Source organism: Scomber scombrus, chromosome 22 (genome assembly GCF_963691925.1).
Source record: "Scomber scombrus chromosome 22, fScoSco1.1, whole genome shotgun sequence".
NCBI lineage: Eukaryota > Metazoa > Chordata > Actinopteri > Scombriformes > Scombridae > Scomber > Scomber scombrus.
This window is the reverse complement of record NC_084991.1, coordinates 12,331,720-12,352,671: the sequence shown is the minus strand read 5'-3', so window position 1 is coordinate 12,352,671 and position 20,952 is coordinate 12,331,720. Positions and strand designations below refer to the sequence as shown.

Genomic DNA, 20,952 nt, shown 5'->3' with positions numbered 1-20,952 from the left:
TCAATCTAATTTGTCAATTTTGGTTTGATTTTGTATCTTTTCTAAGCAGTGAGAGATTATAACCAACATTTCTGGTTTCAAATTCAATTATCTCTCCATTGGGTTGCTTGTGTGATCATCTAACCACTACTATTCTTTTTCCTTGTAAAACTCTGTTGTATGTTTTTAAGTCATCCTAAACCATAGACATGATTTCTCCACATCTCAGGCTGTAAAAAGAACTGACTTTTCCTCTTAAAGCTGAACTATAAATGCTCCCTTTTGCAAGCGTCTGCTGGCTGTTTGTAACACGCTGTGCTAATGATACACAAGATGCTGTGGTTTTGTTACAGCGCTCAGCGGTGCCACAAAAAAACCCAAACTTTTCCCCCATGCTCACTTTTTATATTTTTAAACCCAACTTTAAACTGTGTTGAGCCGCGTCGTCTGACATTTTGTGAGGACAATCAGTATCTTATGGCTATTTTCATGCCAAACATCATACTGCTGTTATGGTAGAAAAGCATCACCGGCAACATTTAGACCGTGAGTCGCTGACGCTTCCAGCTGATACCTGAGATGGAGTGGAATCTGACCAAAAGCCATAGATCAGCTGGGTAATAACTACTGTACATAAAACAAATCCATCACAGCTGAAGCCAGGGAGGCATTTCTTTTTTAGTAAGAGGCCAACCATATATCAGCTAAGTGATACCTGGGCAAAGCCTCAAGTTTGTGATTCCACCCAAAAATGCTTGATGGCAGTGCAAGCAAGCGAGGGGAGGAATGCTACACGTCTCGCAGCCTGTCAGTTGATGTGTGTTGTTTGTTCAGGTGCAAGCCTATTACGCATATCGCCGCTCTATCACAATAGCTCTCCACACTGCACTTTAGAAGCAGACAAGCTGACTGGCAGGGAAAAGAGATGAGGCAACTCCCACTGACTGATAGACCGGCTGATTTACTCTTCAGCCCCCTTCCAGTTCTCGCAGTCGAGCCTCTCTGTGTGAAACTCGACCGTCGTAACCACCCGAGGAACTGGGAAGTAGTTTTAGGTGCTGCTAAGCCTGAAAACAGCGGAAATATGGCAGTGTGGGATATTAAATTTATCATGTACTAAGCTGTGTGTCATCAAACATTCATGTGTTATAGCCTGGAGGATATTATGGAGCAAGCTGAAAGGTTATACCTCGGACAAGTGGTTTATAAAAAGCCTGAACGGAGACGGCTGACCGGCTATTAGAGCAACATGCATCAGTGTTGTAAATGTGTGTGTGTGTGTGTGTGTGTGTGTGTGTGTGTGTGTGTGTGTGTGTGTGTGTGTGTGTGTGTGTCTGTGTGTGTGTGTGTGTCTGTCCTTATCTTTAAATCCATGCTCAGGCTCCTGACAGATCATTTAAGTCTGGAAAAACAACAGTAGCTCATTCATCGCAAACATTACACACACACACACATACACATATATACAGTATATACACACACACCCATTCCCACAACGGTGTCTTTACAGAGGCTCATTATCGAAATCAATTCAATTAAAGGCTGTAATTGCTGTAGTGAAACCCAAATGCTATCGCAAACAGGGCTGAAGGAAGGCAAACCTCATCGATGCGCCGACCCTCTGAGTGTGTGTACATTTGTGTGTGTGTGTGTGTGTGTGTGTGTGTGTGCTCTTATTTAACGAAAGAAATATTAATCGCTTGTTTCAAATTAACTTCCCTAACCTCTCTTTTCTCTCCGAGTCGGTGGCAGCGTTTAAGCATATTGATTCGTGTGGGGGGTGGGGGTGGGGGGTGGTGGTGGTGGTGGAGGAGGAAAGGAGGCAAAAGAGAGAGAGAGTGGGGAAAAGGAGGGGGGGCTGTAAATGCAGGCTAACTATGTTAAACACTTAGAGTAGTTAGTGTGGAGACGCGACGCAGCATAGCTAATGCCAAATCCCTCAATCATTCTGCTCACACGCGCGCGCGCTGGGTTAATTGTTTACCGAGCTAAATGAAGTGGGGATAATGTAGGCTAACTGTGCGCTAAGCACTGCTAAGACAAGGGATATTGTAAAAGGACAATTTGATTTATAGTCAGTTTGTTTGCTGGGGGGTGAAAAAGGAGAGTGAGAATTAAAGTCACACTTTATCTGTATCAAGGTGTTTGTCAGAGTGATGCGAGGAAGCAGTGGGAGTTCATTTGTCATGTGTCAAGAGTGTGCATACAGTTTGTTTTTGTTGGGTTTTTTTGCTGTAATGAGCAGGAACGTTGCAAAGGGAGGGGGGGAAACCCAGCTGAAGTTTCATAAATACCTTGTGGCATAAATTCAGATTATAAATCATGCAGGGAAGCACAACTCCATTGATAGTCATGTCGTAAAAAAAAAAAAGGAAATGGTCCTGATGAGGCATGTTTGCTGCTTAAAACCATCATCAGCAGGGACACCCACGTGTTGGGGAACAGCAGCTAACACGCAACAGATGTGCCAGCAGGTTGTATAATTTAAGCCGATGATGTCAAAGGCGTCACGCTGCACGCAGGAAGCCGAATCAAACTGATGAAAGTGGTTTGAGAATAGTTTGTACATTGCCTGTTGATCCATGATATTGGAAAAACCATTTACTGTTTGTTTTTTTTGTTTTTTTTGCAAGGCTACACTCTGGAGCATCTTTTCATTTCAAGCTCCCACACGAAGCAGATTTGGTTTGACATGCGTATCCAGATCTCTTTGAAGCTTTTTGATCACGCTGAACGGCATTCTGCAGTTATAATAGCAAGATATACCAGATATAATTAACCTTTGAGCTGGTCTGAATCAGAAAACCTGGTTATCCATCATGAACGAATGGCAAATTTGTCTTTTCTGACGGGTTTTGTTAAATTTTGACTAAAAGATGCACAGAATTGATCAGATACACATCTCAGGATCATTATGTCTGCTTCCTTTTTTTTCTAATTTTACCGTGTCACTGTGTAGTCTGCCAGTGTGATTATATTAGTAGAACATTATCTCTTTTTTTTACTTGCAAAAAGAAAATACATCAACACGGTTTGTTTTAAACTGATTTTAAGTGTAAAAATGTATATTTTTTTAAACTATTAATGAATATTTTCTGAAAATCAATCAAATTTGATGTATATAACAACTTTCATACAAGCTGAAGGCAATTTAGAGAGCAGATTGGAAGAGTAATGCACAAGAAGATACAAGTCAAATGTATAAAGAATAATAAATTATTATAAAAGATGATAATAGATTTTAAAAAAAGGTTTAATAATATAATCTAATGAAAATGTAGGTGAGGTTATCAGTGATGATCACTGTCTGGAGGTCGTGTGTGTGCCGTGGTGTTTTTGTAGGTAGTTGTGGATGTTGCTCACTTGCAGGTGTGTGTGTGTGTGTGTGTGTGTGTGTGTGTGTGTGTGTGTGGTCGGTCATACGGTCTCGGTCACCGATATTGAATCCCGACTGTGAGGGCCATCTGTTTGACTTTGACCCAGCAGCTCACCGTCACACCTTCAGACAGGAGGGAGGAGAAGTGTGTGTGTGTGTCTGTGTGTGTGCGTGCATGCTCGTGTGTGTGTTTTTGAGACAGTGTGATGCTGGGTACCGTACAGTATGTGCACTCCCCAGTTTTTGGCATGCGCGCTCTGGTCATGTGAACTTGGCTGCTGCTTTGAAGGTGCTGGCAAAGGGCACACACATACACATATAGCAACACACACTTACACAACACACACTCGTCCTATTCCGGCATGAGCCTCAAGTTAGTCCTCTGGCTCCAAGACAAGTCAACCTCTGACCTTTTAAGCACCAGGGCATTCCTGGAAGAAGTCGGTGGGCGACAGTAGGCAGCAGGGGATAACGTTAACCCAGGAGCAGCAGTTAACATTTAGGAAGTGTAAGGTTTCCTGCACAAAATGCACTAGGAGGGACTATTGAGCAGCCAGCCAAGGGGGGAGATGGGGAGGAAGAGGAGGAGGAGGGTTTAGTGGATAGGTCACCTGAATGCCGGCCAGGTTGCCTTGAGTCTCTGTACATGATGAGGATATGAAGATAAAGAAGCTGAAAGGAAAAGAGGGGGCTTTGTGGGTGACATTTCATCAGCTAGTCAGACAGATAGACACCTCGCCTCAGCCAGGAAAGAGAGAGGGGGTGATTAAAGAGACTGTCCCATAACTGGAAGGTCGTAAAATCCATCCTGGCTGCCTGCTGCACTCTGATCCCTGTGGTGTAATGTGGACCTTATGGTTTCACTCATGCCGATTTTTACTGACATAAATATCCAGTGGTGATTGTGTTACATGGTGGACAAGCTAATCTCACATGTAGCAACAACCAGACAGCCTCACAGACAAGTTAAAACCTCCACTAATCAATATATTTTTTTAATAATCATGAATCAAATGACCGTGTGACATGAGGTGACAAGCCTGCAGAGAATTATCAGCCATCTCAGCAACAGGTTTTTAAGCCTTATCATGAAACTATCTTGGTTTCATGGTCCCTCACATACCTTATTTTTGGCTATTGGGAGTTTTCAAGGATTTATTACATTGTTGAACTGCTCCAATAGAGGGTTTATTTTTTCTAATTTAAGGAGAGATCATATTTTTAAGGTTTCTGTCTCTTTATAATGGATATAATACAGGATTGCACAATTAAATTCCTCCATGCTGTGCACATATATTAAAATAGAATTAAACTTGTCAATAAGGCAATAAAAACAAATGAAGTATAAAAAAGTAGCACTAAAAATGAAATTAATTTGACTTGTGTTATTCTTCGTTTATACACTAGCACAACCTGTATCTATAGCAACCATAACACAATCTGATGGTCTTTTTGTGCATTACATACCTCATACAAATGGTTAGGATTGCCCAAAAAGTGAAATGAATTAAATAGATTTTGTTTTGACCAGATATCATGACACAAAGGGACTTCTACCAAACAGTTGAGCAGACCTACAAAGGGTTTTAAAGGATTTTGCAATTGATTAACAAAGGAAATTGTTCTTGGATTATTTTTTTCATGACAGGTCAGTCTTTGAAAAATTGCCACAATGACCAAAAAAAGAAGCATGAGTAACTAATGAAAGAGAAATGACAAGTCAGGAGGTGGAAATCTACTCCAGCTGGCTCCTGTCCTGTTTACCACCCAGATACTTCCAGTCACAAGGTCTGGGTTGAAAATCCTTGTAAAAACCTGAAGGCCTGAGAACTTTAACAGATGACAACTGACTGAACTGAATTAAGGATGGAGACGCAAGAATTTCCCACTTGTAGGACGAATGAAATCAATGGACCTTGCAAAAAGCACCTGTAGTAACGGATTTATTCTTAAAATGTACGTACAAGTAATTTAATTATTCTAGATCTGTTTTACGTGTCATGAATACATCATCTCTGTTATTTAATAGAGAAGTAAAACAAACTTAATGCAAAATTATTATTCTGTTTACCATGTTTTTTTATCATCATGGCTGCAGGTTTATTGAGAATTTCTTTTAGATTTTAGGATTTTTTTTATGGCCTTATTTCCATGTAGCGACTTCCACATGTCAGTAGTTGCTAGGAAACTTGTCTGACTCCGCCAGCCGCCTCTGTGTCTCTCCGCAGGTCTCTGTCCAGTCTCATCTTGTGTTGCAGCTGATAGTGTAACATCACCTGTAGACTGTAATATTCTCTCCTCTAATATCTCTGTGACTGTCACGTCCGTTGACCGCCTCCCGTCACGGAGCGCTTTGCTTTAGACATTTTTTTTTTTTTGCGTCTAACTTCACATCAATCATACCCTCTTTATGTCTGTCACAGTGCAGAGCTGCTCTGATGACATGTTAGCTGGATTCATATTGGGGTTGTTTTTGCTGTGTTTCATGTCTCCTGCTGTCACTCCTAAATTTTGTTATGTGTTTGTCTTCTGATTTGTAAAAGCAGGATTTGAATGTGCGCAGCGCTTTTTAATGTTTGGGAACTTTTTGTGAATGAAACTTACCACAAATAGAGCAGAACATGATGGCGTGGATTTTACCAATGATACATTTGCACCTGCTCTTGAACAGGTGATATTCAACAGGCTGAAAAGAGCAATTACGACAACCAATTCAGGTCAACTAAGAGAGTCTATGAATACCACAAAGCTTTTCCTCTTATTACTTTTAGTTATGAAAATGTTGATGATTACAAAGGAGGTTACATCTGAAGTCAGACCTTTAAGATTTTACTCAGGAGGGTTTTCCCTCGTTTTTTAAATATTTAACATGTTACAGAATACATATATTGCTGTTTTTAAGTCTTTAAAATCAACATTTTTTTTATATTTAGTAAATAAATCATGACTGTGACTCCATTTAAGTCCATGTGTGCTCCAAATAAGCCCACATGGACTTAAATGGAGTCACAGTACCAATTAAACCCACTTTATTCATCAAATATCTTTATTTTATATTCCAAAATATACATGAACTAATGAATACATTTTCAAATGAGAGATAAATGTTGCTTTATAAGAAATGATCTCCCTTATAAATCATGTCAGTATCCATGAAAAACAGCTGAACTTAGATTTTGGTGCTTAATGGGAACACTTACAGTACCCTAACATAAAGTTATCAAATGTAATAAGTTACGTTACTTTGATGAAGTCATTGAAATAGTTACATTACTTATTACATTTTAAATAGTGTAACTAGTGATCTGTAACCTTCCCAACATTGTACCTGTGTAGCTGCTGCTCAACGACTATAAATCCAGATAACTGAAATAGTTTTATAGAAGGCTAATAAATGCAACACAGTGCTTTGCCGCTGTTGCAGAGCAGCTAAAGGGTGTTGTTAGTTCTTAAACAGTAACAACACGTTGGCTCGGCAACTCATTATTAGCGGTGTGAGTGGTGACTTTCAGTTAGCGCATTAATATGTAAATTAAATGTTAATCGATTTTCAAAGGTGTGCATTTATCATGTATTTTACCACGCGCCCGGCATGACTCAGTCAATCAGAACTGAACTATGCAGTTTGTAATAAGGCAATTTGAGTGCTCTAAAAATGATTAAAAACAAATGGTGACACTTTACTTCAAGTGCACTGCCGAGGTATTAAAAGCAGATAATAAGCCCCTTAAAGCACAGACAAACTTTTTTTTTTTTACGACACACTAATCAAACATCAGGAAATTGCATTCAACGGTTCAACTTTGTGTCATTAACTGTACAGCTGCCCTGCAATGAACATCAACTCATTTTTGCAAAAATATTTTGTTAATCATGCTCCGAATAATTATCATGCAAACGCCTAAAGTGGCTTAAGAGGACCACTTTAAGATTTACCAAAGAAAATCGGCTCAATTCTTGGCAGAGGAAAGAAGAAGACACTAGAAAAGAGGTTTTTGTAACAGAAGGAAGAATGAGCTCTCCTGTAGTGTGTGCCAGGTAAACAGGAAGTTGTTTTTAGCTGCCCTCTCAATAGAAGGATACATTTGTGAAGCTAAATGCCAGCGCAGCATCCTGCTGGCTGCACACATGGCTCTACATAGTGAAGTTTTTGGTTCTCCCTGTTTTTTATGAGCCTGAATGCGGCGAGGACTTAGTAGTTTTGCCGGGCTCCTGCTGAGTGCATAATGAATGGCAGACTGCGGCTGTGGGCCTTCCAGGCAAGAAAAAACAGCACTGTGGAATTGTAGGATAGCGGAGGAGAGACTTGCTTTGTGGGTCTCGGCGGGAGCGTGCCAAGATCAAACATGTCCACAGCGCCTCCACCCGCCAGGAATTCTGGGTAGACAGACCTGAGGAGGGGATGCCGGAAACCAGACAGGAGTTTTTGTACCTGTGTGTGTGTTTGTGTATGTGCATCCAGGTATTCCTTACATTGTGGGGACCACTTAAACGGACAGATTTGTAAGGGACTCGCCTCCTTTATGGGGACAAAACGTAAGTCCCCTTAGGGTTAAATTAAGGTTGAGGTGAGGGTTAGATTAGGGATAAATCTCCAGGAAATGAATGTAAGTCAATGTAATGTCCTCTGAAGTGATGGAAACATCACTGTATATGTGTGTGTTTATGTGTGTGGTCCAGGTATTCCTTACATTTAGGGGACCGCTTAAACAGACATGTTTGTAGGGACTTGCCTCCCTTATGGGGACAAAACGTAAATGTAAATGTTATAATGTAAATCCTTAATTTTACAGTGAAGACTCGGTTTAAAGGGAAGGTTAGTTTCGGGTTATATTAAGGTTAGAGTGAGGGTTAGATTAGGGATAAGTCTCCAGGAAATTAATGTAAGTCAATGTAATGTCCTCTGAAGTGATGGAAACATGACTGTGTGTGTGTGTGTGTGTGTGTGTGTGTGTGTGTGTGTGTGTGTGTGTGTGTGTGTGTGTGTGTGTACGTGCCAGCTGTTGGCAGCGTCTTTCAGGAGTGAATGACGGCAGCACGGTGGATGCTGTCACGGCTTTTGTTTTCTCTTTTGCTTTTGTTTTTTTCACCCCCGTTAGAGGACAGACTTTGAAACGGATTAACGAGAACTGACGTGATGTGACTTCCAGGTTTGCTTTGACATGACTTTTCTTCTTTTGATGTGGCTTCAACCCCACCCACATCCAACACACACACACACACACACACACACACACACACACACACACACACACACACACACACACACACACCTCATCCATGTCCCTGCATCTGTCCTCTTGTTAGTGATACTGCACTGAGACGGCAGCCTGAAGCCTTAGAGACTATTCCTGTCTGTCCAAGTGTCTATGACCCTCTTCGCTCCTTCTGTCTCTCTTCCTCTGTCGGCCTATTTTCCCTGATTCCCTGATTCATTTTTATGTTGTTTTCAGTTAGATTTTCTTCCCATCTTTCATGCTTTCTCTTTCTCTCCTATTCTTTCCTTCTTTCTTTTTTTCTTTCTTTCAGCTTCTTTCTTTTACCTGAAGACATTTGCGGCTGCTAACTGCAAGCCTAAGCAGTCAACTGTCACTGAATTTCAATTAGATTTCTCTTTTCTTTTTCTTTCTTTCTTTCTTTCTTTCTTTCTTTCTTTTTTACCTATATGCAAATAATGCACACTACAAACTGCAGCATTTCAACTACATTTGGATATTTCTTTCCTTCATTTTGCCTTTTTCGATCTTGATTTCTTTCTTATTATAGTATTTTTTCTTTCTTCATTTATCGTTTGACCTGCTGTCTGTAATTAACCTGTCAGATGCAGGTGTACAGTGTACAGTACTCTATGTGCCTTTAATTTGCCAGTTGTCTTTTTTTCGTTTCCTCCTCCTCCACCGTTCACTGCCCCCATCAGGCAGGCTTGGGAACTAATCAACGGACAGACTAAGTGTGTGTGTGCATGTGTGTGTGTGTGTGTGTGTGTGTGTGTGTGTGTGGGACAGGTCTTGGAGAAGGTAGAGAAAAAAAGAAGCTGAGAGTGAGGATGATAAGGAGGAGAGCAAGAGGGAGAGAGTTGGGATAAAGGTGTGTGATAGAATTGGAAGATCAAAGCCTTCTGTCACAGCGTGACTGAGCCCAGGGGCGTTATGGGTAAGACAGGGCACACACACACTCATACGGACACACACACACACACACACACACTTATACACATTTGCACAGACACACACACACACACACACAGACACTCACGGCTGGTATTTGACTCTGAGTGTGATTGATACAGGGCTAGATTTGGAGAATCACTGTCATTCGTCTCTCCACAGATCAAACAGCCACATAATTTCCCATAAAGGAAAGAGAGATGGAGGGAATAAAAAAGGGGACAGAGAGAAGGGGGGGCGGGGGAGACTGAAAGAGTGGTGAGAGAAAGGGGGTGACAAAGCCTTCTCATCTGTGAAGTGTTTGCTTGTTTTGTATAAAAGGAGACCCACCACCTTAAAAACACATCCATCAGCCATCTCAATTAAACTGCTTTCTTTGGGAACATCAGAGAGATTTCATGTATTGAAAAAAGCCAAGGGAGAAAATACAAGCATTAGACCCCATTTACGCCTGCTAGAAACATGCAATCTGTATCTGGATAGCTTCTCCGCATGAGGGAAAATAGCCATTAATGCCGTGTGCAAATGTAAGCATTAAACTCCATTTACACCTGGTGGAAACATGCAATATGTATCTGGATATGTTATATAAATGCAAGGTGTAAGTGCATCCAAAACACTTTGCAATCAGAGTGCAATCAAATCAAGCATAGACCACATCTGCAGGTGGTCGAGCTTGCTTCGTCATTAAACCTTCAGCCAGATGTAAATGACATCTTGACAGTTTCACTAAATTATTAAGAGAAAACAAGTTGAAAGGTTGCATAATTCTTCCATTTCCTGCTTTGTAGTTGTAAAGTTGACAAAAGCAGCAGACGAGGCAAAGGAAAAAGAAGTCCATACAGCAGGATTGCAATCACGATGCAAATGCCTGTGATCAGATATCATTACTTTGATAACACATCCAAATTAATAGCAGGTGTTAATTGCAGTCTTGGAGACGGATTGATGATTGCTCAAACAACCTTGAGAGGGTATTGCAGTGTTTAAGTTCCCATCCACTGAAGCAGTGATGTTCGATTTGTGGTTGTGTTTGCAGGCAGGAGGTGATTTGAGATGCATTTATAGCCAGATGTTAAAAGAAAGAAGGTTTCTTAACTGCAAAGATAATCTTTACTCCTCTTTTATGACCACAAGTTGGTCTCAGGGAAATGAGGAGTAACACAAACCCAGATGGAGAATATGAAGGGACAGATTATCAGGTAATGAATATTTTATAGCACAATAAGTAGGAAGCTTAAGCTCAACTTCAGCGGGTGCCCAGACTAGAATAACATCAATAAAATCTGACCTAAAGCTGAATAAACTACCCCAAAATTTAATGGTGAATGGACTGCCCTTACATAACTCCTTTTTTCTAGTCTTCCAAACACTCAAAGCGCTCTACAATACATGTCAACATTCACACACCGATGCCAGAGGCTGCCATGCAAGAGAGCCAGCATCCAATCAAATGCATACACACACACACACACACACACACACACACACACACACCACGGGCATAGCCGTCAGTTCAGTCTCTTGCCTAAGGACACTCAGACATGCAGAGTGGAGGTGCCCAGGATCAAACTGCTCTACTTCTTGAGCCACAGCCGCCCGCTAATTAAAGGTTACAACGATAACTCAAAATGACCAAGTGCACCTACATGAGTCTGCATTTTTGTGGGAGGGGAATGTTGCGTGTATCTCTCTATACTCAGAATTTTAATCTCAGCAAGTTGTGAATGTTTGCCAGCGTTATTTCAACCCTTATCTTTGTGAACGTGAAGTCTTTCCATGTATTTGTCTCTTGCATGTTGTTAGCCGGCTAGTTAAACTGTTTTAAGCACAAGATGTTCAGAAATGTTTGGCTTGCTTTCTTTCTTGGTCTCTCTAACAGGCTTCCTTGTTCTCGTTCTGGTATTTTTAGAAAATGTGGCACTCTCTGGACTGAAGTTGTTTAGCGTGTCGGCAGATTTGTATCTAGCATAGAAAAAAAACCAAAGCAGATGAAATCGTCTGTCTCATGTATGTGAATTAATGCGTATTAAATCATGTGTGAGGCGCATTATGCATTTGAGAGTCTTGAATTTAATATGTTCTTCTTTTTCTATTCTGTCTCCTCACCAGATGCACCACCCTATTCAGATGAAACCTGCAGACAGTGAGAAATCTAATGGTAAGTGAGCACACACACACACACACACACACACACACACACACACACACACACACACACACACACACACAGATACACACAGCTGCATCAATAGCCTATCACACACTCATGAATCAATAGCCTTTTTGAATTTGCTTGGTAATAGCTATCTCAGCTATGTGTTTTCTCGCTGCTTGACGGGCAGACGGGATGAGGGAGTGAAGGGTGGGGTGGGGAGGAGGGGGGGGGGGGGGTAGACACATAGAGAGGAACAGAAAAAGAGTGAAATTGTGTGTGTATGTGTGTGTGTGTGGGGGGGGGGGTTTGCTGATGTATATAACTATATTTTTATATGTGTGATGAATTATTAAGGTGCTTCGAAAAGGAGGTCAGTGAGAGTTGAATCGTTTTGGCCTCGTAGTGAACCAGCCTCTTTCCCCTGTGTCTGCTCGCACGTACAAACAAGCTGCACACACTCACACACACGCACACACACATTCCCCTTAATATCTCATGCACGCACACACACACACACACACACACACAAGCACTGTCACACACTCCGTCCTCAGATCACCCCATTTCCAAACTACATATTGCAGATCCAGTTGTGGATTGATTTCCTATCCCGGGCCTCGCCCCCTATTCCCTTTCATTCGAACGAGGAAGCTGTTGGACCGTATATATATACCAGTAGAGGTATAAGCGTGTCTTTAAAGATGAGGCGGGTGTTATTCTATATTTGTCTTACTGTCCACAAATCCCGTGAGTAGGTGACACCAACAATGGGATAGTCTACCTCTAAATACTTTATGACTTCCCTGCCTTTTCTGTGGCTCTCAGCCACAAACCCACTCGTTCCTACTGAAGTCGTAAATCTTTAAAAACAAGAAACTTAATGTATAGTTTCACTTTTTAAAGGAAGGATCAGTAATTTCTTAAAACAGCTGGACTCTGTAGTTTCCTAGCAAAATGTTACCTTAACATTATATTATAAATATAATATATATAAATATATGATAAAGAATATTTAAAGTACTTTTTTAAAGAGAGCTTTACAAGGTCTGATTTTTGTTGTTATGTTCTGCCAATCAGGTTTTAATTGTTTTTTATCCTGACACAGCAATAACATTTGGTGTAATTTGTCAGGTTCATTAGATTCAGTCACATTAAGTCAAGGTAGATTTGGAAAGTAAAAGACAAGTCATTAATGTAGTTTAGGGGGACTGTCTATTGTCTAATTCTGCTCAATTACTCAGCCTTAACTTCATTCAACTTGTAAAAATTGATATTTAAAAATATTTATTATATCATATTCTTATCCTAGGCTGATGCATGGTTGAATTATATGTGTATAGGTCCATTAAAAGCATCATCTTTGACGGTAAGCACATTTTTGTCATGTTTTCTAGGAGAATGTGAGCCCATATTACAAGCAGTCAAGGCTTAAATGTTCTATACAATATGTGACACTTACTTTGATGGCTTCTTTTATGTTACAACCTTAAAGTAAATGTTCCGACTGCTCCTTCAGTCAGACTATTTTGCTCTTTCAGTGTGAAATGAGGCTTCAGCTCAGGGTGCTCCTGACCTCTGTGGTGCATTTTGGTAATTGATCCATTAGATGATATTTCAAGATGTTTGCTGCTGAGCTTTCAGCGAACACACAAATATAATGGAGATAAATTGATGTTTTTAGAAACTATATTTGAAAAACTCGACACCAAAAAAATTCTGGTTACTTCGGATAATCCAGAGACTTTAATGTGGACAGTTTTTTTTTACCTTTCGGTGGAACATATTTCCAATGGAAATCGTGATGTGTGTTGATTATTCAGGGTGGAAGAGCTGTAGAAAGCTCAGCAGCAAATATCTATTTGAAACTATTTGCATGACTAGAATACCACAAAGTGAGGAAAATATGTGTTTTTTGCAATTTGGGTGAAGTGACCCTTAAAGCTGAGTAATTGGGCACGAATATGAAAATGGATAAACTATGATTGGATGAAATGACCCTTTAAACTCAGTTTCAGGTACATTTTAAATGTGTTTTTGAACATTTTAAAGGCGTTTTCCACATGCAGCTACCGTATGTACAGATGAAGCCCCTTGAAAGTTCCCGTTCAAGCTGAAAGCCAGCTGAATGGCAGCTGACTCCCAGCCGGCTGCCAGCCGACTAAGCAACCCCCTCCTTCTCCTGGGCGTGTCTATCTTTTCCTGTAAACCCACCTATTCATTGTAATACAGGGTATGACCAGGTGATGGCGCTTCTGTCACAGAATAGCCCACATATTCTATGAATTTTTACTGGTCATCCGAACCAGTAAACTTACTTACTACCTAACGTAACCCACTGACTTTTTATATGCACGCACCACAACTTAGAAAAAATATTTTAAATTTCAAGGAAAACCATGACTGAGCAAACAATTTGCAGACACAGATACATGACTATCTTGAATAAAAAATGCGGAGTGTCTATTTGCACCCTACACGTAGCCTATAACAACGTGAAAACATGGCGGGTATTCATCTTCCACGCCAACAGAAAAGGGCGAATTTAGAAAGGTTTCATATCTTATGTTTGTTCTAAAGACATTTCTGGCGGGAAAGTTGTATTATATTTTCATAATCTTTCCTCAGTGAATGCATACAAGCGTAAGTTTCTCAGTTAGACACGTTATAACATAGGACCGGAGCGGTGGCGTAAAGGGCAGAGTGTCCGTCATTAGTGCGGGAGACCTGGGTTCGAGTCTTTGCAGTAGCAGTTACTTATTGATAATGTTTTCAGCGGAAAAACTCTGCTGCATTTTCATAACTTTGTTAAGTAAATGCATACAACCCGAAAATAACTGACTTTACAACCTTCAGGTTGTTAAATGATGGAAATCAAATCTTGACCGATAATTCTATGGTTCTCTGCTATGTGCCATTAGTTTAATATGTGTTTAATGATGTTCTCTTGGTTAACAGGAAGTGTGTTTGCCTGTAGAGTATTTTAAGAGTGTTTTTATTGTTTAGCAGTGAAGAAAGGAAAATGAATGGGATGTTTGTGCTAGAAAGAGAAACAAAGTGTGCGTGACAGGATTTGGCAAGAGTTCATACTGCAAAAAATCGGAACACATTTTCAAATCAAAAAATTAAATAGCCTACTGACTGATTATTTTGTTATTTGTTTTGAATCTAACACAAAAAAGAAAGACAAATTGCTTTTCATATTTCAATTTTAGGCTCAGATCAATTATACGAAATGGAAAAACGTAAACGACTGTAAGACAAGGCAACGCAGCTTTATTTATATGAAAATAAACATTTGACAGTGAGAAATTAGAAACAAACGTAAAAACAAGGAATTTACAGGATGATTAACCTTTCATTTGATGCTGGTTTGAATATTCTCACACAAATTATGCCAGAGTGCTAAAACTGAGAATGAGTAGTTCAGCGTCTGCTAATTTGTGAATTGTAGAATTGTTGAAAAATGTGCAAGCCAACCCCGGTCTATTCAGTGCATGCTGTAAGTCAGGTAAGCCCATCCACTTTATTAGCATTATCATTGCTTAACTTTTTGTTTGGGCTTAATGGGCTATTTGGTTCCATTGCCACACAAATCACGCAAGAGTGTTCATGGCCGTTGCAACTACAGTACTTTTTGAGAAGGAGTGCGGATTTGGCGGGGTGATGATGGGTTTGGGGGGATGGTTGGGAGTCTGTTCCATTGTCTTTCAAAGCGAATGCCCCCCTCCCCCCACACCTGTGCATGTCTCCTGGCAAACTGTGAATCCTTTGAATTTTTCCTCCCACGGCTCTATTACGCCTGCTCTCATTATGATCAAATTATTTTAACAATTATGTTTTATAACATATTGCCAATAAAATAAAAGTATTGAACAGACTCACTGGAGCTGAGGTTAATGTTAGCTGCACGGACAGAGACGTGTTTTCTCAAGCGAGTTCAAAGTTTTATCTATTTTACTTTCTTTTGACAATGACACGCTGGATGATGATTTCGGAGGTAATCCGACAGGAGAAGGATTGTGTAAACCAGTCCGTCTCAACAGGGCTTACGATTGGCTACGAGAAAGTGACGTGTCGGGGGGTGCCTCGAGTGGGAGATCCCCCTCCATTCATAAACCATTGTGCGCCAACGTCATTCATTTCATTTCATTTCATTTTGACTTTGTAATTACCGGATAACGGAAACCCAGTATCAGTGTCAGAATATAATAGCAGCAATAAGAAAAGAATAAAGAACAATAAATAATAAATACAAAAAAACAAACGAACAAACAAAAAACTATAAGAACAATAATAGTAAGAAATATGTAGTAAAATAGTCGTGACATTATTTACATTATTTACACCGTCCATTGAAATACTATGTATTACAGTAAATAGCTCGTCCTGTTTTGAATCACTAGACGGGGTATGTCACATGGGCTATTTTTTGTTTTGACAGTGACAATGATTTGTCAGAGGTCCTGTAAAATGTACGGTATCTTCAATTGCATCCTTCTAATGAATTAACTCAGTTTATGTCCATGGACATTATAATGAAAAGGCTAAAGGCTTAATATTAGTTTGCATCCAGCGTGCTGCGTGGACTTCATTACATCTGCTGCACCGCTGCTACCACAATTATGAAATGCTAAGTTTATTGTCAGTGACTGTGACCTTCATAAACGTAATATTTTACAAATCTGCATTATATAAACTAACGAAATTCGTTAAAGTAAGTCATTTGGCGACTTCTAAGTCATTAAACTAAGTCTTACTTTTACTGGAGTAAAGAGTTGAATCAGGACGTCTGCTTTTACTGGAGTCTTTTTTACACTAGTATCTAGTACTGCATACTACACAGGCATGACTCAGAATAACAAGCTTGCACTTTTTAATCATAGTGCGTTTTGTTAATTGATCGGCTGTGTTGTGTTTTACCGGCGCACAGCAGCTTCAATTGCATCCTTCTAATGGATTGAACTATATTGCACCCTTCATTAGATAGATAGATAGATAGATAGATATACGTTATTGATCCCAAGCTGGGAAATTATAGTGTAGCAGCAGCATTACACAGACACATAGTGACGATACAGTGACAATAACAACAACATATAGTATAAGGCTACTTTATGAAGAAGAATAGAAGTAAATACAAGTTATATTAGTGTGTAAAACTAACTCGGGTCTCCTGCACTAATACCTGCGCCTCCCCGTGGAAAAATGAAGCATTGCAACTGGTTTTCACTCAGGCAGTTTAGGGGCGTTTCCAGTCGGGGCCTCATTGACACGTCATCGCATTTCCCCCCTGCTTCCATTATCGGCCAGTCAAGGACCTATCAAGGGGCGGTCAAGGAGCCATCACGGAAACAGGGGAAATTTCTAGTGGCTTCATCTGTATGTGTGTGTGTGTGTGTGTATATGTGTGTACATATTAAAAGGAGAATCTGCCATAACTTTTACATCCAGGAGGAGCCCTTATTGTTGACACGCAGACGATGAAGTAGCTTCATAAGCCACCTGCTATATCACTGTCCATTGTGGAGGAATACAATAAAACGACAGTATCCAGCAAAGCAGGGGAGAAATCCTTATGAAAGCCATCATCCGCTCCACTGAAATATGGCGAAATACGACTTTATAAGACATAACTGTCGGGGTAACGGTGGTGGAACTTAATAAAGCAGCAGCAACTCGCAGCCAGAATGGTAAAATATAAAGCAGGCCATACGTAACATATCCATCCACTTAATGGTAATGACCTTTAATAAACTCAGCATTAGAGTCGCTGTAACAGTGACGAATGGCTGCTCAGAGGTTCATTAGTTTAGTCAGCGGAGGAGATGGAAGAAGAGAAAGTGACGAAGATATGTACAGTATAACAGCCAGATTACATTATTGTCAAATCTCGTGCCGTTTTTTTTCTTCTCCTTCTTCTCCTTCTTTTTTTTTGGTGAAATCTTTTTTTTTTTTTTTTGTCTGCTCTTAATGTGTAGAAGCTCAGCATGAAGCCAATTCTGCTCCAATTTATCCCAGAATTCAAAGCTGACTCCAGATCATCCCAGAGCCGGCTTTATGAGTCTTATCGCCCGCCCGCCTGCACGCCTCGTCCGAAAAAACAGAAACAGTCAATTGTAACGATATCTCCTCTCTTTCTTTTCTATCGACACAGAGTAAATTAATTACATTGCTGTTAGACTTGTGGTAATCTTCCTCTGGAGTGATGCGCGCACACACACACACACACACACACACACACACACACACAGAACACACAGACATGCATGCTGTGTACAAAGGAGTTAAAGCTATTTGAAAGAACACTTATCTTGGCAGCCTATCCCGACGGTTTGTTTTTTAAACACACAAACAATTCAAACAGCAAAATAAACAAGTGCGCTATTGATTTCCCAGAGTGCAACAGACCGCTTATCTCTTTCGCCTCGCGGTAAGAGCTGACAGTTTCCTCATTAAAAATGAATTGGATTAGCATTACATTGAATGGTGGTGGGAACACATAAACACACACACACACACACACATGTATTGTTTCTGCGAACGATGAGGATTTTTTTCGCTCTCAGCCTGATTCACACTTAACCTCCCTCGTACACACCGAAAACGCCCCGCCGAAAAGTTTTTCTCACCGTATTACCTTTGCAGCCTGGCTGAGATTCCTCGAGATTGCACCAGAGAAGTGAGGGATTGTGTCAGCGAGAGGGGAGAAAGACAGGAATCCATGAGGGAGAGATGAGGAGGAGGATAGAGAAGGAAGAGAAGGAGAGGTGGAGAGGGAGGAAGAGGGTGAGAGAGGACAAGCTGGAGAGTCTCAGCGAGCAGTCGGTGTTGAAGTGATAATGAGACATTGATCAGAGCGTCGCAGATGGCATGATGAAATACATGAACTCTGTCTGTCTTCATTTCTCTCCCCCACTGTCTCTTTTCTTTCTTTCCTTCTTTCTTTTGACTGATTCTTTTGATTGCCCGGTTTGTTCTGTCTCGTTCCATTTTTCCCACATTTCATTTTCTGTGTTTTTTTCTGTTTCTGTCGAAGCTCTTATTGTCATTTTTCTTCTGTTCATTTCTCTCCGGTCTTTGTTCTTTTTCTTTGTTCTTTTTCTTTCGTTTCGGCATGAAGTTGATCGTGTCAAGTGTCGTTGCTTTAGAGGCGGTGCGTTCAAGAGCTGCAACGATTAGTCGATTAATTAATTAGCTGCCAACTATTAAATTAACTTCCAAGTATTTTGATAATCAATTAATCATTTTGAGTCATTTCTTAACCTTTTCCACTCCCCTCCTCTCTACCATACATCCATTTTTGTCTTTTTATGGTGAGGGAGGGTTGGGGTCTTTATGGGGAGATAGCAGGTCTGCTTTGTGTGTCAAGTTTTTCTTGTCATGAATCTGTAATAAACTTTGTGTTATGGTTAGGAGCCTATTCAATTTTGTTGAGTTTGAAGTGTATGAGGGCTTAGAACATTATGATGAAATTATGATGCTCAATTATGTTTTTTTAAGCAATTTCTGGGTTGATAACATCTGTTCCACAGGTGCAGGATTGAACCATTTTTGACCAATCAAGAACTGATGAAAATGATCAAAAATCCCTCCAAAATACCACATTAAGACACCAAGACCTCGAGGAACACCATAGATAGAAATCATCTTGTGATTTGGTATTAAAAACTTTTTACATTTAGAGATTTCTGTAGGAATTGCATTCTTCAGCAACTGGATGGCGAGCACTTCTATTCAGGAAATTCCTCAGAAAAGAAAGGAAAGCCATAAATCCTCTGAAAGCCCAAGATGTGCAGTTTGTGGTTACAAAGTTTCATGAGGCTGTGATTATCCTAAAGGTCACAATAAGTCAGTTTATAATATGAAGTCAAGTTTTTAAAATGGTCTCAGTACAATATAATGGCTACTGTGGAGACTAACATCATCACACATGGAAATATGGAAGCCACAATTAACTGCATATTTTCAACAAAAAGATGCATGGTTTTTACCCAAAACTGCATGAGATTGGCATAAAGTGGGCATTTATGTAAAGGGGAGACTTTTGGGTAACCATAGAATCCATTTTCATTCAGATATATATCAAGGTGAGAGGGAGAGACTCCTTTGAAAATGGCTATATCGGATTTTCCCTTGCCAAAATTTAGCTTAACTTTGGAGCGGTATTTAGGCCTTTTCCTGAAGAACTACAGCTGCTGAATGATAGTAATGTCGTCCATGGACGCTGGTGTTTTTGTGAAGTTTAAGAGGTTAAAACAGACAGTAAACTGAGCATCTTTGGGTTGTGGACTGTTGGTCGGGATAAAACAAAACATTTAAGGATGTTATCTCGATCCTTAGGAAACAGCGATCAACATTTTTCAACATTTTCTGACATTAGATTAGTCAGTATGAAGACACTCATTAGCTGCAGACCTTGTAGGTTTCAACACAATGAAAATTCTCAGTTTCAATTCAAAGACAAGAAGAAGTAGATAGCTATAGAACTCAGAGAAAATATTGGACATAAAATGTACTATTGATATATAAAATACATCAGCAGCACTACAGATGATTCAAGCTGTCAGTAGAAATGCTGGAAAGCTGTAAAAAGTTTGTAAAATCCTCCATTCATACTCTCTTTCTTCTTCTTCCTCTCTATCTTTTCTCCTTTTTGACCCCGCAGCTGTTGAAGACAGGAAGTTGTTCATCGGCATGGTGTCAAAGAAGTGCAACGAGAACGACATCCGGGTCATGTTCTCCGCGTTCGGACAGATCGAGGAGTGCCGGATCCTCCGAGGGCCCGACGGACTCAGCAGAGGTGTGTGTGTCGTTCCGCCGGCTCACTTCCATCCACAAGTTAACACTCCTCATGTGAATATTTATTACCAAGGACAGCCTCCAGAAGCTGCTGCCGTTCATTGTATGGACTTGTGTCATGATTCAAAGTCTTGAAGGAAGTGTTGACCTCGTCTGTGTGACAAGAGGCAGCTGGTTGAATACAGTTTCTGACTGTCTCTCTCTGAGTATAAACAACTTTTTATATTAAATTAACTTGTGTGACCTTTAAACAAAGCAATATCTACTCAGGTTTAAGTCAACAAAGTGAGTAATTTTCCCCTTTTCAGATCAATTAGATTGAATAATCAGAGACTGAACTTATATATAAAGAGAATTTCATATAGAAAAGATGTTTTTCATTGTATCCTGTATCTGTTTAATCATCTGGTAGCCCTTCAGATTTGTCTTTTAACCCATTTGATTGGTCCCCTCGTTGGAAAATAGATGATGCC

At 40.2% G+C, this 20,952-nt stretch overlaps 1 protein-coding gene across 1 annotated transcript in view; it reads left to right on the top strand.

The window, feature by feature from the left end:
• The window catches only part of celf2 (cugbp, Elav-like family member 2), a 230,866-nt gene that overhangs the window by 166,731 nt on the left and 43,183 nt on the right, over positions 1 to 20,952 (top strand). The window contains exons 5-6 of the mRNA XM_062443372.1: positions 11,635 to 11,683; positions 20,346 to 20,480. Of these exons, the coding sequence (XP_062299356.1) occupies positions 11,635 to 11,683; positions 20,346 to 20,480 (184 nt within the window). The remainder of the gene's footprint in view (positions 1 to 11,634; positions 11,684 to 20,345; positions 20,481 to 20,952) is intronic.